Raw genomic sequence first — 26,622 nt, 5'->3', positions numbered from 1 at the left:
AACTCTGGGAGTTGGTGATGGACAGGGAGACCTGGTGTGCTGCAGTCCATGGGGTCACAGAGTCGGACTTGACTGAGCGACTGAACTGAACTGATAAATAGGTCTGGTGTCTGGTCACTTCTACCAGCTACTTGAAGGGGATTCCTGTTTATCCTTGTATTCTCTTCAGTCTCAAGAATAGCAGGTCACCAAAATTTATATACTATATGCACATTTAGTTAGTACATTGCATGGCATATACTATACTCCTGACAAGCATTTGCTGAATATGAGATAAAGTTACCAATAAATAGCTATTGAAACAAACAGGCCAAAATTATTTAAAAGCAGAAAGAAAAGTCCACGTATGTTCTTTATTCAAATAGTTTAATTCAAACAATTTGGAATGTAAAAGTATTTTCTTGTATAAAAAGCAGATCAGGCTCCCCCACCCCATAATCAGCAATCTTTAGTTAAGCAAAAAATTGGCAGTTTATGAGTAGCTCAATCAGATGCTTGAATGAGTAGCTAAACCAGTTGCTGATACATGTATGCTATTCCATCTGTGACTTCAGAGATTAAAGAAGAAAAAATGGATCCCATTCTTTCGTACCCTGTGAAAGGTAAGAGTACCCTGTCCTAATCTTTTCCCCAACACCTCCCAAAATAATCCTTCCTCACAAAGAAAGAAGTCTAAGAAAAATCTGTTTAAGCTAAACAGATTTAAGTCGAGGCAACTCTGAAATACACAAAAACCAAATGTCAGCCTGTAGTTTACTCTCTGTTCTCATGGCACCTCAAATTAATGGCTTGGGTGTTGGCATAGGTAACACTTGGCCTGTATGTTGAGGTAGTCACTAAAAAGAAATTCTGGGTACAATATTCTATTTCACAAGTGGATATATTTTCTGCAGATTTAGTAATACAGTTTTAGAGCTGACAGTTTACAGATCAACTACTTCATTTCCCACCCTAACTTTACAGATGAGAAATCTCAGAGGAGTTAAATGACTTACCCATGGTTATAAAACTACTCAAACAGTGGCAGTATCAGGACTGGAATCCAAATCTCTTGTCTTACAGCCCAATGTTTTCCTCCATTATAAAACAGTAATTTCCCAAACAAGATTAATGACACTCCAAACTTGCTCTTAATCACAAACCATGGGTCAAGTTTTTAACTCAAACTTGCTTCTTGGTCTAGCTTCATGTAACTCCGTGGCAAGATTTACCAGTTAGGCTACTAAATCTAGGCTTATGCTGGCCAAGTTTCTTATTTTCATATCCAGAACCTATCCGAAGGTTGGCAAATAAGACTTCTTTATATAATAATGTCTGGAGCAATGCCACCTGCAGCAGTTGGCATTATCAAATTTCGGCAAGTAGAGCCAACCCTTCAAGAACCCATATGCAACTTCTCAAGTAGTGCAGTCGGGTATCAAAGCACCGTTGGAAGGACAACAGAACAGATGTAACCTCTGAATGAGTGTTGAGGAAACAGGCATTTAACCTTGCACAGAACTGTGTTTAGTACCCGGGTACTTTAAAAATCCCCTGGAGACGGAGAAGACATGCATAACGTGGCAGCACATACCTCTTAATCATCATTCAGTACAAGGCAGTTCTTCAGATTTCACGCATGACCCAAATTCACATTTAGATGAGATCAATGGAGGAAAAATCACCCTGTAATAGTAGACCAATAATAGGTATAGAAATAGTTGGAGGACGAAAGACAAATGTCAAGGAACAGGTTGCCTTATCACATTTACGTTTCATTTTCCCCAGCAGTCAAGGTGGCGTGGGCTCTATTTCTTCAGCAGGTCAAGTGGTTGGACAGGGCTGCAAATGTCAAAGACAACGATCAACTCCTCATCAAGCAAAAGTTACTTGGGACATGTAGTCACAGTGTGACTACAATTCTACTTGACAGAGATGGCTTCTTAGATGTTTACTACTCCACTGTAAAGAAACAGGAATTTGGGAGGGTTGCTTATATTTAAAAGGGGATGAGTTGACTGAAGAAAGTTGCAAATTAAAAAAACAAAAACAAACACTTCTCTATTAGATAGTTGCTGATGGCTGGAAATGTCACAAATCTCCAGGAGTACTGGATTCTAGAAAAGCTGAATCCACTCTCAAAATCCATTTTTAAAACCTAAGTAGAAAATGCATGATAAAACAAGAAAAAAAAAGTCATAGGTAATTTGTGACTGTTGCTTGTTATACTTTTTATAAGTAATACTGGCCATGTTGGAAAGTCCTTAACATTTGTATTTGGAAAATAATTTAAAAATAAAATAATCTACATGATTCTCATACTTATAAATGTTAACAATTCACTATTTTCAATAAAGCAGAACAAAATAAGTTAGAAACTGCCTACTGCAGATCTAACCAATACTACATTCTATACACCTAAGGTGCACTAGGTTTTGGCAAAATTATATAATTTAAATTCAAATTGTTCATGCAACTTTGAAAAAAGGATCAAAAAGTACTACATTGTATGGAATTCCACATATTTTGGTAATATATGTGATATTTTGTTAATAAAATGAAAAATTAAAGTCAACCAATAAAAAGGTTACAAAAAGGATAAAAATCTATCATTATGTCAGTATTTAATTAAATGTAAGACTGAAAACTGGGATTCCTTCACTGCATATCACTTAAGGATAAGATGTTTATTTAACCAAAATAAGACATTGTAAGATTGATGGGTCACTTACAAATGTATTGAAATTTTTTAATGAGAAAAACTATTAAAAAACTGATAATTAAAAATTTTTAACTGTGCCAGATAGTAAAATATGTTTCAAAATTTCCGATAAAAATGTTTGCTTTTACTTTGCATACCACAGGAGGACCTCAAAGAAAAATGTAGCAATTAAGTTTGGAAAATCTATAAAAGAGACTTTTACTTTTAGAATAGACAATTTTTTCCTTTCCTAAAATGTGTACTCAAGAAGCATGTTTATAAACGTCACTGAAGAAAGCATTATATTTTTAATAATGTGGCAAATCTACTCCAGCGAGTGGTTCTCTTATAAAGGTAACGTTCTATCACACTGCAGTCAACTACAAAACCAAATTTAGAGGACACGCTGTCTAAAGGAAGCCTATTTAAAGTCTATAACATTTAAAAGGTTCTCACTGCCCCAAATATGTTTTACAAAAATATAGTTTCATTGGTTTCATGAAATGTGAACAAGCCTACTACTCTCTAACATTTAGAGTAAATGATTGAACAGTCAACGCAAAGTGGATTACTAAATAAACTGAAACTCAAGGAGTCAATATTCCTCATAAAAATAAATTAAATTATAGTACATCATGGTTTTGGTTGTCCAATTCTACTGTTAGTTCCATATCTACTTGGGATATTTGTAAAACCAGTTCTGAATCCTTGGGTTGCTCCAATGCCTGGAACTCCAAGTCCTTGATTAAGCACGCTGCTATAAGGTGCGTGTCCATGATTAAGACCCAAACCATAAGGTCTTGTTTGCGTATTTAGAAGAATAACTGGGCTCACATTTTTTCCAGGGGTGTTAAATGAAAATTCTGGAGGTGGACTACTAGGTTTAGTTGGAGTTGATGTGACAGGGTTTGAATCATCAGTACCCTTCAGAGGAGGCATTGGGATTACGTGATGATCTGTAAAGTTTAGGACATTGGCTGCAACAGGTCCAGACAGTAAGGCAGGCCTGATCCAATCATCCTTGAAAATCTGAACAGTCAGAGTAGATACAAGTGTGTACAGCCTGTTGGTCACATGAGCAAGAACCATTTGTTCATTGGCATCTCGTCGAATTCTCACGTGAACTGATCCAGCCTAAAAATCATAAGAAAAAGACTGTTTATAATTATACTACTGAAAATTCCATTAGAAAGAAACATTTTATTGATATTCCTTAAAAACTACTTTAGTAGTAATTGTTGATGTAAAGAGTTAATAAAATGATTTATGACTCTAAATAAAATCTAACATTAAAATATTTAAAAAAGAAAGAAATCCATGTAGGAAGATGGCAGGTATATAGCAACAGAAGGCAGAACACAAATGAAGTATATGGAGAAATGCACTGAAAGGGCAGAGAAGGTAGCTTTTAATTCCAGTTGAGGAAGACATCAAAAGAAGATGGCATCTGATCTAGGGCCGGGGATTAAATGAAATCTCAAAAGGTAGAGACAAGCATTCTAAGCTGGGGCAATAGCATGTGAAAACATGGCATGTTTGGGCAAGAATAAGCAACATTACTATATAAAAGAAGTACAGTATTTCAGGAGGCAGAAAAAGAATGAAAGAGAAAAGACAGAAAGAAAAGGAGGAAAAGAGGAAGCAAATAAGGAAAGGAAGAATGTAAGGAAGAAAGTAAGTTTAGGTAATAAAGTTAAAAAGAAAGGCTAGCTGTGGGGTTCTAAAAATCATGAATAGGAGTTTTAGTTGTAGCAATCCAACAGAAGTAAGATAATCAGAGTTCAGAAAAATTACAGTTATGGATAACTGCTAATTATTTAGGAATTGACTAAAACGGTCTAGGTTAGGAATGGAGAGGCCAAGACAGGACAGATATAGTGGGACTACAGATTTCATGATATTCCAGGGGTTAGAAGTGGGAGACTTCGATTTTCAACTGGATATAATAATGAATGAGGGAGATGAACTTATCAAAACACAATCTCAAGGTTTCTAGCCTAGGTTACCAGGAGGATAGAGAGCCCAGGCATTCGAATGATGGTCAGAAGTATGTATACTAACTTGATAAAATGGTCATTACACATCTTGTTTTCAAAAGATAATAAAATAGTAGATACAATAATGATATTTTGACTGAAACAAACAAAAATACCAAGAATGGTATCATATGATCATCTCAATAGATGCAGAAAAAGCATTTGACAAAATTCAACATCCATTCATGATAAAAACTCTTGACAAAGTTGGTACCGAAGGAACAGACACCAGCACAATAAGGGCCATTTATGACAAACATGAGGGCTTCCCGGGTGGTTCGGTGGGAAAGCATCCACCGCCCCTGCAGGAGGCACAGGGGATGCGGCCCACAGGGCCCCCTGTAGAAGGGATGGCCACCCGCTCCAATAGTTTTGCCTGGGAAATTCCACGAACAGAGGAGCCTGGTGAGCTATAGTCCTCAGGGCTGTAAAGAGTCTGACAGGACTGAGTGACTGAGTATGCACACATGCACGACAAACACACAACTAACATCACACCCAATGATGAAAAGCTAAAAGCTTTTCCTCTAGGATCAGGAACAAGACGAGGATGTCCACTCTTGCCACTTGTATTTAACATAGTACTGTAAGTTCTAGCCACAGCAATCAGAGGAGAATAAGAATAAGAGGCATCCAAAATGGAAGAGAAGAAGTAAAATCATTACTGTTGGCAGAAGACATGATAATATATATAGAAAATCCTAAAGAGTACACAAAAAACTATTAGAACTAATAAATGAATTCAAAGTTTCATGATATGAAATACAGAGAAATCTGTTGCATTTCTATATACTAAAATGAACCATCAAAAAGAAAAAATCAAGAAAATCGTATTTAGAATTGAATCAAAAAGAGTAAAATATCTAGGAATAAATTTAACCAAGAAGGTAAAAGACACATACTATGAAACTACAAAACTGATGAAAGAAACTAAAGATGATACTAATAAATGGAAAGATAGCCTGTGTTCATGGACTGGATGAATTAATATTGCTAAAATGTCCACATTACCCAAAGCACATTCAGCTATGACATTTTTCACAGAACTAAAGCAAATAATCCCATATTTTATGTGGAACCACAGAAGACCCCAAAGAGCCAAAGCAATCTTGAGAAAGAACAAAGGTATTATGCCCCCTGCCTTCAAACTGTTAGGTAGCTAGAATAGGAAAAAGGAGTCCAAAATAGCGGTGGCAAAAAAAAAACAAAGAAAGGAAAAAGCCCGCAAAAATAGAACAAAGGAAGGTCCAGGGACAGGAGTGAGAACCTCAGGTGAAACAGCCCTCCTGGCTAGCCCAATTTAAATAGGGCAGGCTCAGGAGGAGGAGAAAAAAACAAAAAGAGGAGCCAAAATTGAGCCCCTCTCTTCTTTTGGGTCGGCCCGCCCTCACACCTCAACGATGTGTTTTCCTTTGCTTGCCAAATAAAACTGAGCTGTAACCAAGCTGTAACACTGGTCTGCCACTTAAAGTGAGCTGTAACTGAGCTGAAACACTGGTCCGCCACTTCAGATTTTTGCTGTGGTGAGACAGAATCGAGGAAATTATACACTCCCCCAACGTATCTGGCTCCGTGACTTGGATTTAACTTGCCTGAAACAATCTTGGCTCAGCCCCTGCAAGGCGGAGGCCAAGCACAGCAGAAGCCCAACTTGGTGAAAACTCACGTGATGGAAGCTGAACATGAAGAAAACCCTGCACAGCGGCAGTGACAAGAAGCCTAGCGTGCTGGAAACCACGAGAGCAAAAACAAACTTGACAGAAAGCTCATGCAGCTCAGTCTCAGATTTCAGAGGACCTCCAGTTAAGGGAGGAGGTCTTTGCTCCGATGGCTGGAAGGACATATGGCTAACAAAATCTAAATTCCTTTACAATCTCTAATTTCTTGTTTCCCAAAACCCCCTGAATGGCAGTGGGTGCAACTGAGGGACTCTGGTAGGGGCTAGTCCCCAGTGTGTCCCGAAGGCTCTACTATCTGTTGCACCTTAGTAGCTGTTGCCTAAGCGGGTGGGGCTTCTTCTGTCCTTAATCTTTTTTGTGCCAAGGATCAGGCCAATGAAAACTGTGAACACAGGTCAGGTATTTAGCAGACTTTCCAGCAGGTTATGAAGGGGATTCCTCGGCATGTTTTTCCCACTGCTTTTTCCTCCTGTCCTTCAGCTCCTCTCTCCCATCTATGCCACTGCTTACAAAGTATTGGGCAGGTCATCATCTTTCCATTTCTGAAAGTTGTGTTTAAAACTGTTTACCTAAGATTGGGACTCAAACCCACATGGCAGGGATTCTGTGCTATGCTTAGTCACTCAGTCATATACAGCTGGGACTTAAGCCCAGCCAAAACCCAGGGTGCCTGGTTTCAGGACCTAATGAAGCTCAGGGTCTTGATGTCTCATTGCAAAAAATTCAGTGAGAGTCACAGCAATAGGAAAGAGAGAGATTTGTTCAGATGCAGAGAGATGCACAGTTCAGAGTGTGTGATTTCTTATGCTACAGAGGGAGGACCATTCTAACAATTGGAGAACCACCCACTCCTTGGTCTTTTGATAGTGCCTTGGAACTGTTCACTGCAGATGGTGATTGCAGCCATGAAATTAAAATACGCTTACTCCTTGGAAGAAAAGTTATGACCAACCTAGACAGCATATTCAAAAGCAGAGACATTACTTTGTCGACTAAGGTCCGTCTACTCAAGGCTATGGTTTTTCCTGTGGTCATGTATGGATGTGAGAGTTGGACTGTGAAGAAGGCTGAGCGCCGAAGAATTGATGCTTTTGAACTGTGGTGTTGGAGATGACTCTTGAGAGTCCCTTGGACTGCAAGGAGATCCAACCAGTCCATTCTAAAGCAGATCAGCCCTGGGATTTCTTTGGAAGGACTGATGCTAAAGCTGAAACTCCAGTACTTTGGCCACCTCATGCAAAGAGTTGACTCATTGGAAAAGACTCTGATGCTGGGAGGGATTGGGGGCAGGAGAAGAAGGGGACGACAGAGGATGAGATGGCTGGATGGTATCACTGACTCAACAGAGGTGAGTCTGAGTGAACTCCGGGAGTTGGTAATGGACAGGGAGGCCTGGCATGCTGTGATTCATGGGGTCGCAAAGAGTCGGACACGACTGAGAGACTAAACTGAACTGAACTGGAACTGTCTTGGTGCCTCAGGGTGTGTCATTAAGCATGCAGATTGAGAATCAAGTTAAATTTGACTTGTCTTGGACCCATTTAATTTTAATTGGTTTATATTATGCCCTTGGGCTACATCATTCTCTCAAAAGTTGTACCCTGCCCCCTTCAATCCTGTTTCATGCTCTTTTCCTGAGCCCTGTCTGTGCCCACAATGTCGCCTCTACTATCTTCTGGAGAGACAACCAGAAAATAGCTGGCCCTTGGGAGGGAAATACTATATAATATCCAATCCCTCTAGATAGTCAGGCTTTCATCTTCCATGTTTCCTACAAAATGTGCAACAGCAGCAGCTCTCAGTGAACCTGCTAGGGCAGGTGACAGGCACACAGTGCCTGCTAGAAGTCCATCTGTTGGTAGTGTCCCTTCAAGGGCAACTGGGCTTCCAGGGACAATGTTTGCCACTTTGGGAGTTAGTCCTGCAGGCCATTTGGCCCAAATCCTTATCACCCTAGTCCTACAAACATAGCCTTACAAAGTCTTACAAACATAGCCCCAGACCAAATCTACACTCTACTTTTATGGAAAATCTAGTCTATTGCCTCTTATCAATTTGTTCTTAAGCCACTTACTAACTCCTACAGCCAGGACTCTGCCCCCTTTTAGGCAACATAACTCAACCCCACTTATATTAAAATACTCTTGATGAACTATGGACAGAGGTTCGTGACACTGTATAGGAGACAGGAATCAAGACCATCCCCAAGAAAAAGAAATGCAAAAAAGCAAAATGGCTATCTAAGGAGGCCTTACAAATAGCTGTGAAAAGAAGAGAAGCGAAAAGCAAAGGAGAAAAGGAAAGATATACCCATTTGAATGCAGAGTCCCAAAGAATAGCAAGGAGAGATAAGGGAGCCTTCCTCAGCTATCAATGCAAAGAATTAGAGGAAAACAACAGAATGGGAAAGACTAGAGATCTCTTCAAGAAAATAAGAGATACCAAGGGAACATTTCATGCCAAGATGCTCTGATAAAGGACAGAAATGGTATGGACCATTTCCGGTCCAGACAGAAATGGTATCAAGAAGAGGTGTCAAGAATACACAGAAGAACTGTACAAAAAAGATCTTCATGACCCAGATAATCACGATGGTGTGATCACTCATCTAGAGCCAGACATCCTGGAATGTGAAGTCAAGTGGGCCTTAGGAAGTATCACTACAAACAAAGCTAGTGGAGGTGATGGAATTCCAGTTGAGCTATTTCAAATCCTGAAAGATGATGCTGTGGATGATGCTGTGAAAGTGCTGCACTCAATATGCCAGCAAATTTGGAAGACTCAGCAGTGGCCACAGGACTGGAAAAGGTCAGTTTTCATTCCAATCCCAAAGAAAGGCAATGTCAAAGAATGCTCAAACTACCGCACAACTGCACTTATCTCACACACTGGTAAAGTAATGCTCAAAATTCTCCAAGCCAGGCTTCAGCAATATGTGTACCGTGAACTTCCAGATGTTCAAGCTGGATTTAGAAAAGGCAGAGGAACCAGAGATCAAATTGCCAACATCCGCTGGATCATCAAAAAAGCAAGAGAGTTCCAGAAAATCATCTATTTCTGCTTTATTGACTATGCCAAAGCCTTTGTGTGGATCACAATAAACTGTGGAAAATTCTGAAAGAGATGGGAATACCAGACCACCTGACCTGCCTCTTGAGAAACCTGTATGCAGATCAGGAAGCAACAGTTAGAACTGGACATGGAACAACAGACTGGTTCCAAATAGGAAAAGGAGTACGTCAAGGCTGTATATTGTCACCCTGCTTATTTAACTTACATGCAGAGTACATCATGAGAAATGCTGGGCTGGAGGAAGCACAAGCTGGAATCAAGATTGCCAGGAGAAATATCAATAACCTCAGATATGCAGATGACACCACTGTTATAGCAGAAAGTGAAGAAGAACTAAAGAGCCTCTTGATGAAAGTGAAAAAGGAGAGTGAAAAAGTTGGCTTAAAGCTCAACATTCAGAAAATGAAGATCATGGCATCCTATCCTATCACTTCATGGGAAATAGACGGGGAAACAGTGGAAACAGTGGCTGACTTTACTTTTGTGGGCTCCAAAATCACTACAGATGGTGATTGCAGCCATGAAATTAAAAGACGCTTATTCCTTGGAAGGAAAGTTATGACCAACCTAGACAGCATATTCAAAAGCAGAGACATTACTTTGTCAACAAAAGTCCGTCTAGTCAAGGCTATGGTTTTTCCAGTGGTCACGTATGGATGTGAGAGTTGGACTGTGAAGGAAGCTGAGCACTGAAGAATTGATGCTTTTGAACTGTGGTGTTGGAGAAGACTCTTGAGAGTCCCTTGGACTGCAAGGAGATCCAAGCAGTACATTCTAAAGGAGATCAGTCCTGGGTGTTCATTGGTAGGACTGATGTTGAAGCTGAAACTCCAATACTTTGGCCACCTGATGCGAAGAGCTGACTCATTTGAAAAGACCCTGATGCTGGCAAAGATTGGGGGCAGGAGGAGAAGGAGACAACAGAGGATGAGATGGTTGGATGGCATCACTGACTCAATGGACATGGGCTAGGTGGACTCCAGGAGTTGGTGATGGTAGGAAGGCCTGGTGTGCTGCAGTTCATGGGGTTGCAAAGAGTTGGACATGACTGAGCAACTGAACTGAACTGAACTGAATGCCCTTAACAGGCCAAGGTAACTCACTCCTTTGTCATTACTTCTGTTATTACCTAAAGTGGGTCTATGACAATGAAATGTTTACCACTGGAAATACCCTAAACTGCTCTTATGGAGGACTAAGGGAAGAATCAGTGACTTACATTCCCTCAGAGCAATAAGAGGATAAGGCTGATGGCTGTTTCACCAGGTTTCCAGTCTCAGGGCACAGGCATGGATTGCTTTACATCATGATATCTATTCCCATCTGCAGTGGACAAACCAGCAATGAGTTAAGATTACAACCCCTTAATCCTACCCAGCACTGGTCACGCTGGAGACCTTGACCTGCCTAGGGATTTGGTCCTTGGGAGGTTGTCATGCCTCAACCTGCTTGGGGATCCACCAGTTCCGGGGTTCCAGGAGGTCGACATGCCTTGACCAATGCCCAGGGACCCAATTCTTGGGAGGCCAACCTGCCTCAACCTGCCCAGGAATTTGAGCCTGCAGGGGATCTGCACCCTGACCTGGGGACACCCAGCTCTCAGGCTGCAACAATACTGAGTAGGACAGGCTTCAGAAAGCCTCACCCCTAAGGAAGTCCACCCATAAAAACAGAAGGAGGCCTATTAGTTGTTTTTTTCTTCTTTTCCTCTCTGTCATCACTGTCTTTCAGATGGAAAATAACCAATCCACTTCCTGACAGATGCCCTTGTGATGCATTCTTGATAACTGGAATCTATTCCAATCCTCAAACTCTACGGAGAAGTCGCTTAAAATTCTTTTGTGCCACTGAGGGCCATGGTATCCTCTGGGGGATAAGGAACACTGGCCTGAGGATGGCAGTTTAAATTACAACACCATCCTGCAGCTAGACTTATTCTGAAAAAGATAAGGGAAAGGGACAGAGATCCCCTATGACCAAATTTTCTTTCAAGAGATATGAAGGAATTCTGTGTTAAGTATGAGATTGTTGTATGGCCTAAAAGTGAACCTACCAGGCAAATGGTGTTAGGCATAGACAACCAAAAGGAAGCCCCCTGTGAAGGTTCATCTCTCATGGCTCCCAAGTTACCTGGTGATACTTCCTTCTATCCAAATGTGCCTCCATATCCAGGAGCACCCCCTCCACAAAAGCCAACTGAAGTATGTCTCTTAGTTGAAACTGGAGAATTCGGACCAGTCCAGGTCCATAAGCCCTTCTCCCTCTTAAAACTAAGACAGATCAAACAAGACCTGGGAAGCTATACAGATGACCCAGCAAATACATAGATATATTGGAATGTGATACATTCCAACACATTACCTTGGCCTTTGACTTGACATGGAAGGACATTATGGTCATATTGTCAAACTTTATCTGACCCTGAGTATGCTAGGGTCTTAAAGGAAGCCTGAAGGTATGCTATGGGGCTTCACATGTCAAGCGATAAAACCCAGTGGGGGAAACTAAGTGGGTTCCCACTTCAGATCCTAATTGGAATTATAACGACCCTGAGCACATCTGGGAAAAGGATCATTTTCTGATCTGTGTAAAGGCAGGACTAAAAGCGGCCCAGCAAAAAGTAATCAGCTATGCCCGGGGGTCAGCAATAACTCAGGAGCCCAACAAGAACCCCACTTACCAATCTGGACTTAGACTCTTACAAGGGACAGGTGATTTTAAAGGACAAATTCCTGTCCCAGTATGGATCAGACATCAGGAAAAAGTTACAACAGCTACAGCAGCAGGACCCTGTTGCCTCTTTAGATGAGATGGTCCAGACTCCAGCCACCAGACTCTAGCCACCAATACCTTTTATAACAGAGAACAACAGGAGAGGGAGGCCAAGGCCCAGGAAAGGGAGAAAAGGAAAGAGACAAGGCATGCCTAGATTCTGGCTGCCCTCCAAGGAAGCCCTAAGGCAAACTCTGAGTCCTTAAAGGACAAGGCTCGACGCAAATGCTTAATTTGTAGACAGGCGGGACATTGGGCCAAAGAGTGTCCAAATCCTGACAAGTCTCCTAAAATGGCTTGCTACAAATGCCATCAATCGGGACACCAGGTGGCACTGCCCTTGGGACCCAAGAGCCTCAAAGTCAAGTGCCAAGCCTTCCCTCACGATAGTTCAACAGGACTGAAGCAGTGCCCTCCAGCCAGCCCGCCTATCACAGATAACCATCACAGGGCTGGAGCCAAGGGTGCAACCGGATTGGCAGGTAGGTCCAAGAATTTCTTGGTTGACACAGAGGCTACCTACTCTGTCCTGACCTTCTACTCTGTAGCCTTCTCCTCCCAAACCTGTACCATTTTGGGTGCTACAGGACAAACAATTACAAAAAGATTCACCCGAGCACTTCTTTGTTGCTGGGGTGGACAAATATTTTCCCACCAGTTTCTGGTGGTCCCTGTGTCCTAACCCCTTATTGGGAAGAGATATACTCACTAAACGGGACCACCCTTGTGATGGGAAGCTTTTCAGCTCCTAGAGCCCTACAGCTCCTGGTTACTGCTAAGGAACCCGTTACACCCTCTCCAATAGGGAGAGACCAAAAACTATGAGAGGACAAAATTAACCACCAGGTGTGGGACCAGGGGACTCCTGTATGAGCCCACCAAGCTGAACTGGTCATCACTGTCCTCCAAGATCCCACTTGGTTTCCAAACCAGAAACACTACCCTCTCAGAAGAGAAGCTCAAGAAGGACTACAGCCTCTAAAATAAATAAGTTCCTTGCCTGTGGGCTAGGAACACCAAGTAACACCCCAATCCCCCCTGTAAAGAAAAAAGATGGGACCTGGCAAATGGTTTAAGATCTCCAGATCATAAATGAAGCTATAGTCCCCCTCCATCCCACAGTACCTAATCCCGATGTAATCTTGGGAGAAATCCCATCCAGTGCCAAATGGTTTACAGTCTTGGATCTCAAGGATGAATTCTTTTGCATACCACTGCCTAAAGAATCCCAGTATCTTTTTACCTTCAAGTGGGAATCTCCAGGAGAAAAACACCAACAGATGACTTGGACAGTATTACCTCAGGGATTCAGAGACAGCCCCTACCTGTCTGGGCAGGCTCTTAGCTGGGATCTCCTAGATCTGGACCTGGGACCTAATGGGAAAATATTATAATATGTAGATGACTTACTAATCTGCTCTCCAGATGAGAAAAATGCCCAACATACAATTCAGGATCTAAACTTTTTGGCAGAGAGGGGATATAAACTCTCCTGTGCTAAGGCACAGATGATTGAGACAAAGGTCACTTACCTGGGAGTTCAGATTACACATGGGTACAGGAGGCTGTCCTCTGATCGAGTACAAGGAATCCTCCAGTTGCCCTCCCCCACAACCCAAAAACAACTGTGAGCTTTCCTGGGGCTAACTGGGTATTGTAGAATCTAAATACCCAGCTATAGTCTAATTGCCCAGCCCTTATATGAAAGCTTGAAGGGACAGGATGATTCAATCCCACTGATGTGGGGAACTCCTCAAAAGAAGGCAGAGGCTACACTAAAACAGGCCTTAACTTGAGCACCTGCCTTGAGGCTGCCAGACCTAGAAAAAGCATTCCAACTTTACATCCACAAAAAGGAAGGAAGAGCCTTGGGAGGGTTAACTCAAAGGCTTGGACCTGAGCCCCAGCCTATAGCTTGCTTATCCAAGAGGCTTGAACCAACTGCCCAAGGCTGGCCTTCCTGCCTTCAAAATCTTGCAGCTATTGCAGTCCTGATAGAAGATGTTTTAAAACTCTCTTCTGGGGGAAAACTATTTTTACCAGCCACCAAGTGAAACAACTCCTGAATGGGAGAGGCCATTTATGGATGTCTGGTCAAAGGATCCTCAGAAATCAAGTAGTGCTGATGTAAAACCCAGGTCTGACTACATCCCCTTGTGGGATTCTTAACCCAGGTACCCTCCCGCCTACCCCTAAGGACTCTCTCCCTTTTCACTCTTGCCTGGAAACCTTGGACCACCGGACAAAACCCTGAAAGGGATTGTCAGAAGATCCTCTGACCAATCCTGAGGAAATCTGGTACACTGATGTAAGCAGCTTTGTCTTGGATGGAAAAAGAAGAGCTGGATATGCAATAGTCTCCAATTTTGAGACCATAGAGGCCAAACCTTTGCTACCAGGTACTTCAGCCCCATTAGCTGAGCTCATACCCTTGACTCGAGCTTAGAGCTGGGAAAAGGAAAAAGAGTAGCCATTTACAGACTCCGAGTATGCCTTTCTGGTGCTACATGCACATGCTGTTGTTTGGAAAGAAAGAGGCCACTTGATCATCCAAGGGTTCCCAATCAAATATGGTGATCAAATCCTTAGGCTCTTGGAGGCAGTCCACCTGCCCACTGAGGTTTCAGTCTCTCACTGTAAAGGACACCAAAAAGGGAGCACAGAAGTGGCACGAGGGAACCAAGCAGCTGACGAGGCAGCTGAGAGAGCAGCGTTACAGAACAATGACCTAATAGGGGTTGCCACCCTAGTTCCACAGACTAATTTGCCAGAAACTCCTTCATATACTGAAGGTGATACTATTAAAGCTAAGAGTGAGGGCTTTCAAGAAGATCATATGGGGTGGTTCCAAAAGGAGGGACTTCTTTTTTTGCCTGGGAACCTCCAATGGAAGTTGGTTAACTATCCTTACATGCCACCACTCATTTAGGGGAGAAGACCCTCCAAAGATTACTAGAAAGGTCCTTCAGAGGAATAGGCCTCCAAACAACTACAAGGCAAATGGTCTCTTCTTGTCCCACTTGCCAATTAAACAACCCCCAAGGAGCTTGAAGACTCCAACTGGCCCAGCCTGTCCAACAGTGTGGGACCTACCCAGGAAAGGGCTGGCAGATGGACTTTACCCAGATGCCAGTTTCTCAAGGGTATAAATATCTACTAGTCATGATAGATACAGTCACAAGTTGGAGTGAAGGCTGAGGAGGTGGCAAAAAAAAACTGCTCCATGAAATCATTCTGAGATTTGGCCTGCCCAGGTCATTATGAAGTGACAATGGGACATCATTTATTCCTAAGATCACCCAAAGTGTCTCTGAAACATTAGGCATTACTTATTATCTCTATTGTGCCTGGAGGCCTCAGTCTTAAAGAAAAGTAGAAAGAGCCAACCAATTCTTAAAATCAGTGATAAAAAAGATAACCCAGGAGACCTCCCTGGGATGGAAGGAGGCTTTACCAATAGCTCTTCTCCGTACCAGTACTGCCCCTAAGGAAGAGATTGGTCTTAGTCCTTATGAGATGCTCTATGGTAGACCTTTTGTTTATGTCAGTGACCTCTTTCTAGATCCAGAGGCTCAAACTCTCTGGTCTTATACCAGGGCCATCAGGCAATTCCAACAAGATACATGCTTTGTGGGGTGTCAACCAGGACCCAAAAGATTCTAAAGAGTCACCACTAAATGTTCCAGGTACTCAAGTCGTAATTAAAGTCTGGAAAGATGGGTCCCCAAAGGCTCAATTCCAGCCCAAACGGAAGGGTCCCTACCCTGTAATACTTTCTATGCCCACAGCAGTCAAGGTACCAGGACACGACTCCTGGATTCACTACTCACGAGTCAAGCCATGGAAGAAAACAGAAGAGGACACTCAATACACCTGTGAGCCCCTGGGAGCTCAGATACCTATTCAGAACTGCAAATGAGTGTCATTCTAATGAACACCCCCAAAATCTAGTTTCTGGGGATAAGATTTCTCAAGATAGCTCTAAAGAGGTAACACAGCTTGGCAGAGGTTGTACTCCAAAACAGACAGGAGATAGATCTCCTGATCCCTGAACAAGGAGGGACTTGCTGCTGCTGCTGCTAAGTCGCTTGAGTCGTGTCTGATTCTGTGTGACCCCATAGACGGCAGCCCACCAGGCTCCCCCGTCCCTGGGATTCTCCAGGCAAGAAGACTGGAGTGGGTTGCCATTTCCTTCTCCAATGCATGAAAGTGAAAAGTGAAAGTGAAGTCACTCATTCGTGTCCGACTCTTAGCGACCCCATCGACTGCAACCTACCAGGAGCCATCTTGAATGAGACATATTGTTTCTGGGTAAATACCTCCAGCTAAGTTAAAGAAAGTCTCACAGTCCTCAAGAAAAACACAGTCCTCAAAAAAACATCTCCTACAGGATCTCAAAGAATGAGCCAGAGAGTTCTTGGGGTGGCTCCCATCTCTCTTTGGGGGATCCTTCTCCTGGCAAGAGGGAATTTGGAGTTGGCTAATGCTCCAAGTAATCCCTGTTATCACACTGATGCTGCTTATGATTGCTCCACGTATTATCAATTGTCTAACCCATTTTGTCTCTGCCCAGGTCAACAAGCTACAACATGCGGTGCCAGTTCAACAAGGATATATAAAACTACACCCGACCATGGAAAATATCACTCACCCTTAAATGGATACTGCTTAAGGACTCTGAGGCTTGAGATTAGCAAGAGGGGGAGGCCCAATGCCCCTCACTGTCCCAGCTCAGCAGAAAGTGTAACAGAGACCTTGACGCCCCTATTCCCAAAGAATTGGGCCTCCCATCTCGAGGGGGGAATGTTACGTAGCTAGAATAGGAAAAAGGAGTCCAAAATAGTGGTGGCTAAAAGACAAAGAAAGGAAAAAGCCCACAAAAATAGAACAAAGGAAGTCCAAGGACCAGAGTGAGGACCTCAGGTGAAACAAACAGCCCTCCTGGCTAGCCCAGTTTACATAGGGCAGGTTCAGGGGGAGGAGAAAGAAGATAAAAAAGGAGCCAAAATTGAGCCCCTCTCTTCTTTTGGGTTGGCCCATCCTCCCTCCTTGAGGATGAATTTTCCTTTGTTTACCAAATAAAACTGAGCTGTAACCGAGCTGTAACACTGGTCCACTGCTTCAAATTTTTGCTGCAGTGAGACAGAACCGAGGAAATTACACATCCCTCCAACATATTTGTAGTATAATATACTATTATAGTAATCAAAATAGCACTGTACTGGCACAAACCAGACACACAGATCAATGGAACAGAACAGAGAACCCAAAAATAAATCCATACACATATGGTCAATTAGTCTATAATGCAGGAGGCAGAAAATACAAAGGGGAAGAGACAGTTCCTTTAACAAGTGGTGCTGGGAAAACTGGATAGCTACATGCAAAAGAACAAAACTAGAACATTTTCTCATACCATGTATACGAGTAAACTTAAGAAAACACAAGCAGTAATAAGCTCCTTGACATCAGCCTTTGCAGTATTTTTTGATCTGTCTCTTCAGGCAAGAGCCACAGAAGCAAAAATAAGCAAATGGGACCTCATCAAACTAAAAACCTTTTGCAGTGAAGGAAACCATTAAAGGCAACCTAATGGGAGAAGATATTTGCAAATAGTATGTCTGATGAAGACATAAAAGAACTCATTCAACTCAACATCAAAACCCCCCATCCCCAATTAAAAAATGGCCTTGATCTTGCATGCTGCATAGCACAGCTAAGAAAAAAAAAAATTTATATATTAGAGGACTGATTAAATAAAATATGGCATATTCATATATTGTAAAATTCTACAGTCATTATGAATTATGCTGGGATTCTTGAAAGACAGAAACATTGGTAGCATTTTTTGAAATGCCCCAAATATCCCCATAAAAACAGAAACTAAGATAGCAAATTCAAAAACCTATGGACAACACCTACCAAAAATAAAAAGGTAACACAACACCCTAAAAAACCCAAATACAAACTGTAAGACCTGTAAGGTATCAGCATCTGTAGAGGATACAATAGGGCATCTGACTGACCTGAAAACCTCACAGTAAGTAACTAGCTCTTCATGGAAATCTAGGACAGTGAATTTGAGAAAGGCAGCTGGGAACTGGAAGGTGTTTCGCACATTTCAATGCCAGGGGAACGCACTGCGTCTGCAATAAGATATGAAGAACTGGAGTAGTACGACCCTGTGAGCTCTCAAAAGCTCCCTTCCAGCACAAAGCCCCACATTAAGAAGAAACAGCTGGGAAGAGAATCTAAATTGAGCAGCAGAGTAGAAACAGAGGATAAAGAAGGTTCAGATACAATTGGGAGAGGAACAGAACCAGGAGGGAAAAAACTTTCACTTCACAGACTCATCAGAAGAGGGAACTCTAGAACCATGAATTTAGACACACGACCTTAAACCATTTTTTATTTTAAAATTCAGGAAAACAAATTTCACAAAGAAAGGAGCAAAAGAAAAGAACTGAATCCAAATCCCACACATAGTTATTATAAGAAAAAAGGAGAATACAGAAGAGATTATAAAAGATTGGAAAGATTTACTTACAAAACTGATGAGAACTGACTTTCAAATCAATTTTTGAATTGATTAAGAAGAATATAAATCAAAATAGAAAACCTAGAAATGGAGTGGCAATTAGAAATACATGAAAAAAATTTTTTTTCAGGGAATTCCCTAGCTGTCCAGTGGTTAGGACTTGGTCCTCTGACTGCTGTGGGCCTGGGTTCAATCTCTGGTCAGGGAATTAAGATGTGGCAAGTCGTGCAGCATGCCCACTCCCCAAATTTCTGAAACAAAGATTAAGCTAGAAAAGCAACAAACATACAGGTATATTATGAAAAAAAAAAAAAAAAAGATAAAAAGAGAAGTTTTAAAAATCAAAGGAAATTGAGACACTAAGTCACTGAAAGAAAATAACAAATATGAAAGAAAGGTAAAGCTCCACCATGCTTATAATAGGCATTTCCAAAGAAGAAAATCAAAGCAAGAGAAGAGAATATTAAGAACTTTAATTAAAGAAAACTTTCCTGAAAATTTTAAAGAACTGTTTTTGAAATAACAGTATAGAAAGGTATACTGCATCCCTGAAATAACTGACCATCAACACCAACACACATTCTAGTAATATTACTGGACTGAAAATATATTTTAGGCATAGAGGTAAAAAGATCAAGTCACATATCAACAGGAAAAAATAAGACTATGAGTCATCAGGGTTTATTATAGTAATGTCTTATGCCAGAGGTAAGAAACTCAAGAAAATAAAATATCTGCTCAGGATATTATATCCAGCCAAATGATTTTCAATAATGTTCACAACTGTTTTCAACATCCAAAAATTTAGGGAATATTATTTGCAAGGGCCTTTTTCCTGCAGAATTTACTAGAGAATGAGTTTTATAATATCCAAAATAATGAGTGAGAGAGAGGAAGAGAAGCGGAAGGGAGAGATGAAGTAGCCATTTTTCCATTAAAAGAGTGTAAGTCTGAACTAAAGACTGCAAAGCAGTGATATCACTGAGCTGTTGGACCAACCCTAACCTGCCTCTAAAATCTATGTTACAAAAGTCAAATCCTATTTTTTTTTAAACTGGTACTGTAGAAGAATAATATTTAATAACATGGAGAACTGTTTATGATATATTAAGTGAAAAGAACAAATTATAAAATAGCATGACCTCATTTTCTAAAGAGTTTAAGTATGTAAGTATTAAACCAAAAAAATCAATGGCAGTTTTCTTCGCATGATAGGATTATGATTGTTTCAATTTTTTTTTCTGGGTACTTTCCTGTATTTTCTTCATCATTCCTGATATAGGAATAAAATCATGCCATAACAAAATCTCTTTGGTAATGAGGTCGAAACTGGATTAGAAAAGATAGAATTTTATGCTAAACAGCTATTATTATAACTCTTTAACATATTCAGCAAAAATCTCCAAAATCAGAACTGTAATAAAAAAGAAAATAAAAGCACATTTTACTTTTGCAACATTTTCATATTTAGGAATGTCTGACTATGGATTTTTCTTTTGAACAGGCCAGTATTAAGATCATTTAGTTTGAAAGGAAAAAAATGAAGAAAAAAATCCCTTAATTAATCTCAATTAGGTTACTGAATCCATCTACATATTTTACTTTATTGAACAGAAATGGGAATCAAAGGATCCATAAAAATTTTAAAGAAACACTTTCCTCAGTTTTAAAAATTATAAACTATGTTTTAAATTATAACTAAAGTAATATATATATAGTCCATGGAATTCTCTAGGCCAGAATACCGGAGTGGGTAGCCTTTCCCTTCTCCAGGGGATTTTCCCAACCCAGGGATCAAACCCAGGCTTCCCACATTGCAGGCAGATTCTTTACCAGCTGAGCCATGAGGGAGCTGGTAAAGAGCCTAAAAATTATAAACTATGTTTTAAAATATAGCTAAAGTAATACATAGAAAGCATACCAATGAGCCAAAACCTAGGGTCCAAAAATGCTCATTTCGGACTTCCAAAACTCCATCCAAGGTAGATACCTAATCAAAAACACAGAAATAGAGTTTTTGTATTTGACATATCCAACACAACTCAGTCAAATTATGGACTTGCTCCACACCTAGGAATGACATGATCAGACCCTGCATGAAGACACTCATTAGCCAAGTGCCAGACCATTCACTCAAGATATCATTTCTTTTTGTTCCATACTGAGCCAGGGTCTGTTTTTTTTTCCCAGTTTCTTATCTGCACCAATCTCTTTAGAATTAGGTCTTTACTTCCCTCACCCACATCTTGTTCAACAGTGTGTAGTTCTTTTCATCTTATTAGTATAGTATATGTTTATATCCAGTACTTGAGGTATCAGAATTTTTGTCTTCTCAATGATTTCTTCCTCTGGGTTCTCTTTCAACACATTTCTGTACAACAAAGGATATTATTTGGATTTGAGCCAAAAGGAAATTCCAAGGACAGTGTATAGCCCATTGGTACAGTGGCATAGACTCAGTAGCTGAGACAAGTGGTCAGCTACACTGATCAAAATGGCTTCTGTGATAGTGACAATCAATAGTCTTAATTACTCGCAACAATCAAATAATCTGATTATCTTATTCCTTCATTAGTTAACAGGTGGAATTTTATAACAATACAAAATCAAAACCTACTATGTGGTGAAGCAATCACCATGTCAAAGTGGCCTCTGACTTAATCAAAATCCTAAGTTTGAATATGCTTGTGTACGTGTGTGCTCAGTCTTGTCTGACTCTTTGCGACCCCATGGACTATAGCCTTCTTTGTCAACGGAGTTTCCCCAGCAAGAATGGAGTGGGTTGCCATTTCCTCCTCCAGGGGAGCTTCGCGACCCAGGGATCAAACCTGCATCTCCTGTGTCTCCTGCACTGGCAGCTGGATTCTTTACCACTGAGTCACCTGGGAAGCCCAGGTCTGAATACAGAATCATACAATTCGCAGCTCTTTATAACAAACAGTGTGGTCTTTAGACAATTACCGTCTACATTTATTTCAAGTGAATTTGGTTTCCAGACTGAGCAAGTGGTCAAATTTTTCTGTTTTTGTCACTATGTTACATAAACTTCCCTAAAATTCTAGAAAGAGCCTGAAATTATTTATACCCACTCTTTGTATTCTCTAATCATAAATTAAAATGATTTTATTATTCCATCTTACCTCTCTGATAAGTTTGTCCAACTGACCAATAACATGGGGTGGTGTTGTCTGGGGGAAAAAAAATAAAATAGAACATGAATCTAGAGAGATAAAAAATTTTGCAACAGTGGTCCTAACACTAAAAAAAAAAACATGCATTTTATACCAGCCTTGGCTTTGTTTCACATGTGCCTTCACATGGTTTAGAAAAGAGAGGTTTCAACTGACTCACTCATAAAGCAACATCAGGAATCCACCCACGCTTATTTCTTATCTTGTAAAGAAGCTGCTATTTCTGTAACCAAACAAGCCTTAAAGAACCAACAAATCAACAAAAAAATCTTTAAGAAAGTAAAATTTTGTATAAGACACAGCACTAGTAAACTAATACCTTATTGTTATTGTTGCTTCTGGAGAGGGAGATACAACCCATATGTTTTAGAAAAGACGTGTCGGAAAGACATAATGAGAAGCAGTGCTTATATATTCATCTAGTCCTGGAAAACCATCTTTCTAGTCAGGTGCTGTCTACAGGTGTTCCTATTGTTTCAATAAGGAGTAATTTCTCATTTTTAAGTTTGAAATTTAGAAGTCTCACTAATCCAAGGATAGGAAATAAGAAAACAATCATAACTGGATTTTATAATAGCCAAAATATATTTATTAGGGGAAAATAAGTATCTAAAGAGATTTTAACTAATATTGTTTTTACTTGAAATATTATTAGAGGCAAAGTTTCTCATTTATGTTATTGTCTTACATGTAAATATATGAAGACTCATTTGTGCCTATTTTGTATACCAACATAATTTCATCTGGTTCTTACTATACAAATTTCAGAGGTTATTGTTTGGCTTCATCTCCAACAGGACCCTCCAGTAGCTAAAAATTTCATAATCTGGCAGAAGAACACGTTTACTTTTATAACCTGGTAAAAGAACATAGATAATTTTAAGCATGCATACTGAAAGATGACCATTACCTGGAGTAATACTTTCCCACTGTACACGCTCATGGGGTACATAGTGCCAAACGTCATCAGAGCAATGGCAATGGCTGATGCAGTGTCTACAGCAAAATAATTACTAAAAAGAAAAAACAACTCTCAATCTTAAATGTTAAATTAAGATTAAATGTTTAATCTTAAATGTTAAATCTTAAATATAAATCCTTCACTAGGCTTCTTACAATTTAATCCACCAAACTTTAATTATCTCAAGCAACAGGACTATTTTACCACAGCTGGCCACTACTGCCATGAGAGCATCTCAAAGGAAAAAAGAAAGTTTTTAAAATCCTTTCTTGCCAAAGTTTAAGGGAAAATAATTAATAATTATGTTAATTAGTGTGAAGAGAGATGATGAAGAAAAAATATATTTCCCCACAATGTACTTTTAATCTACTTGTCAACTGTAAACATGTCATATATATTTATTTGCTGCAACAAATAAAAACCTTTAACTAGTAATTTCTGATAAAGACCAATGGAATTCATCTGTGAGTCTATCAATTTGCTGTAAACATTAACTTTCCAATAATTAGTATTAAAAAATTTCAAATTCCCCAGGAATTTCATAAGATGAGGTTTTTAAGAATCTGTTACAGTAAACACTGTGACCGAAGTACAAGAGCTCATCAGTAGTTCACAGCTCTATTAACAACAGAGACCAAAAACACCAAAGGTTACAAGCTAATCATGTACTCTTTTTCACTTTTTCCTATAAGCTGGGAATAGAAACACAAGTAAAGACACAGTTACTGCCTTTGAAATGACAGGAAACACCCATGTGAAAAATACAAGAAATGACTTTGAGTACAAAGAAGTCCTACAGGGTATCATGGCTGCACAAAGGAGTGAGTAGTGAGCCTACAGAGGTAGGATAATCCAGAAAGGCTAAATAAAAAAGAGGTGACATCTGAGCTGAGCCTTCAAAGATGGCCAAGATGATGGGGGCAAGATACTGTAGACAGTAAAAGCAGCATGTGCAAGGGCATGAAAACCCTAATGCAGTGAAGAAGTTATGTATAGGCAGATGGATGGCTAGTAAGGTTGATAGAGGCTTCACCATACTAACAACTTTTAATTTTGTTAAGTATACAAAGGAGAGGATTTTGAAACAGGAAAATATTATGTCTAGATTTGCAACTTTTAATAATCACTTCAGTAGCAAAATAGCAGGTAACTAAAGATGTGTGAGAAGAGAAGTTTTGAGATCAGGAGACTATTCTAATTAAGTCAAGGAAATGAAGATAAAGGCCTCAATTCAGGGAACAGAATGGGAAGCAGGAAAAGATAAAAAAGCAAAGATTAAATAAGAGTAGGAGACAAGACTATCATTTACAACAGGACAGATACATGGATAAAGAAAATGTGGCATATAGAATGTGAAAGTGCAAGTCGATCAGTTGTGCCCGACTCTGTGTCCATGGAATTCTCCAGGCCAGAATACCGGAATGGGTAGCCTTTCCTTTCTTCAGGGGATCTTCCAAACCCAGGGATCGAACCCAGGTCTCCTGCATTGCAGGCGGATTCTTTACCAGCTGAGCCACAGGGAAGCCCAAGAATAATGGAGTGGGTACCCTATCCCTTTTCCAGCAGATCTTCCCACCCTGGAGTTGAATTGGGGTCTCCTGCATTGCAGGTGGATTCTTTACCAACTGAGCTATCAGGGAGGCCCCATGTGGCATATATATATATACATAAATATGTACACTAGTGGAATATTATTCAGTCATAAGAAGGAAATCCTGCCATTTCTGATATGGATGGACCTTGAGGACATTATGCTAAGCCATTTCTGATATGGATGGACCTTGAGGATATTATGCTAAGTGAAATAAGCCAGATACAAAAGGACAAATACGTATGATTTCATTTAAATCAAGTACTCAGAATACTTCATAGCGACCAAAAGTGGAATAGTGGTTGCCAGGGGCTGGAAGGAGGCTGAATGGGTAGAAGTTATTTAATGGGTACAGGTTCAGCTGGGGAAGATCAAAAAGTTCTGTAGATGAATCATGATGATGGTTGTACAACAAAGTAAATGCACCAAATGCCTGTGAAAATACTAAACTGTATGCTTGTAAATGGCTAAAATGGTAAATTTTATTTTATGTATGTTTTTTACACAATTTAAAAGTGGAAAGCCGGAGAAGGCAATGGCAACCCACTCCAGTACTCTTGCCTGAAAAATCCCATGGACGGAGGAGCCTGGAAGGCTGCAGTCCATGGGGTCGCTGAGGGTCAGACATGACTGAGCGACTTCACTTTCACTTTTATGCATTGGAGAAGGAAATGGCAACCCACTCCAGTGTTCTTGCCTGGAGAATCCCAGGGACAGGGGAGCCTGGTGGGCTGCTGTCTATGGGGTCGCAGAGAGTCAGACACGACTGAAGTGACTTAGCAGCAGCAGCAGTAAAAGTGGAAAGCAGGGCTTCCCTGGTGGCTCAGGGGTAAAGAATCTGCCTGCCAATGCAGGAGACACGGGTTTGATCCCTGATTCAGGAAGATCCCACATGCCGCAGAAGAACTAAGACCATGCACCACAACTACTGAGCCTATGCGCCACAGCTACTGAAGCCTGTGCACCCTAGAGCCCGTGCTCCACAAGAGATGCCAATGCAGTGAGCAGCCTGAGCCCCACAACTAGCCCCCACTCACCACAACCAGAAAAAAGCCTATGAAGCAATAAAGACCCAGTGCAGCCACACATAAATAAATAAAACTAAAACGAACAACCAAAAAAGCAGAACGCAGTGGAATAGACGGTAGTAGCATTCGCTCTCATAGGAAATACAAAAAAAAGCAGTTTAGCGGATGGGGAAAACAGGTTCAGTCGATGTGGACACGAACAGAACATAGGCTCTGACGTATAGAGATCTGGGCTAGAAATAAAGTGAAGGAGTCACACAAAGGTAGAAAATACAAACAATGGTATGTGATGTCCTAGGAGAGTAGGCAAAAGGGTAGGGAGTCAAAGAATAATGTCATAACATTAAACTTAAGCTTGCTAAAGACTATTTCGATCTACTCCTCTTTCCTCATTCAGCAACAGTAGCTGTGGCTTCACTTTCACTTTTCACTTTCATGCACTGGAGAAGGAAATGGCAACCCACTCCAGTGTTCGTGCCTGGAGACTCCCAGGGATGGAGGAGCCTGGTGGGCTGCCGTCTATGGGGTCGCACAGAGTCGGACACGACTGAAGCGACTTAGCAGCAGCAGCAGCTGTGATTTATGTGTCTCTTACTCTCCTCTTCTGTTTCACTCATCTGGTCAGCAGAAGGGAATTTAAATAGTCTTCCCATCTGCATTATAGACTGTAGTCAAGATTTCTTATTGAATCCAACTCCCTTAATTTTTTCAGATGAAGACACTTGAGGACAAGACTTGACCCAAGTTGCACAGGTCATAAACATGCTATAAACTTAAATCTGCATGCATCCTAATGCCCTTAAAAGTCAGGCCGCAGGAATGGAAATCCTCTTGAGAGTAATAAAAAATACTTACTTAATTTCAATTAGCATATATGTAATACAAAGAGCAAATGCTCCAGCAAGATCAATCAAAACAAATGGATTCATTCGGGGAAGGAAGATACTGCTAAGTCCTGGAATAATTCCACACAAGCTATGAAAAAACAAACAAAGAGTACTCATTAGCAAAACTTATGTAATAATAATGAAAACTGTACAAAAGATGACTTGTATTTTAGTATCATAAATTGTT

At 40.6% G+C, this 26,622-nt stretch overlaps 1 protein-coding gene across 3 annotated transcripts in view; it reads right to left on the bottom strand.

Annotated features, from left to right (window-relative positions):
• Positions 1-334: 334 nt before the first annotated feature.
• The window catches only part of SLC30A6 (solute carrier family 30 member 6), a 47,875-nt gene continuing 21,587 nt past the window's right edge, over positions 335-26,622 (bottom strand). For all 3 annotated transcript variants that reach the window (XM_040224584.1, XM_040224586.1, XM_040224585.1), the window contains 5 exons: positions 26,404-26,523; positions 22,879-22,981; positions 21,918-21,965; positions 20,699-20,767; positions 335-3,814 (listed from right to left, as the gene is read on the bottom strand). In XM_040224584.1, coding sequence (XP_040080518.1) covers positions 3,314-3,814; positions 20,699-20,767; positions 21,918-21,965; positions 22,879-22,981; positions 26,404-26,523 — 841 coding nt within the window. In that variant the 3' untranslated portion in view covers positions 335-3,313. The remainder of the gene's footprint in view (positions 3,815-20,698; positions 20,768-21,917; positions 21,966-22,878; positions 22,982-26,403; positions 26,524-26,622) is intronic.

This window comes from Oryx dammah, unplaced genomic scaffold (assembly GCF_014754425.2).
Source record: "Oryx dammah isolate SB20612 unplaced genomic scaffold, SCBI_Odam_1.1 HiC_scaffold_25, whole genome shotgun sequence".
Classification (NCBI taxonomy): Eukaryota; Metazoa; Chordata; class Mammalia; order Artiodactyla; family Bovidae; genus Oryx; species Oryx dammah.
Note: the sequence above shows the minus strand (reverse complement) of the source record. Positions and strands in the feature narration are given on the sequence as shown.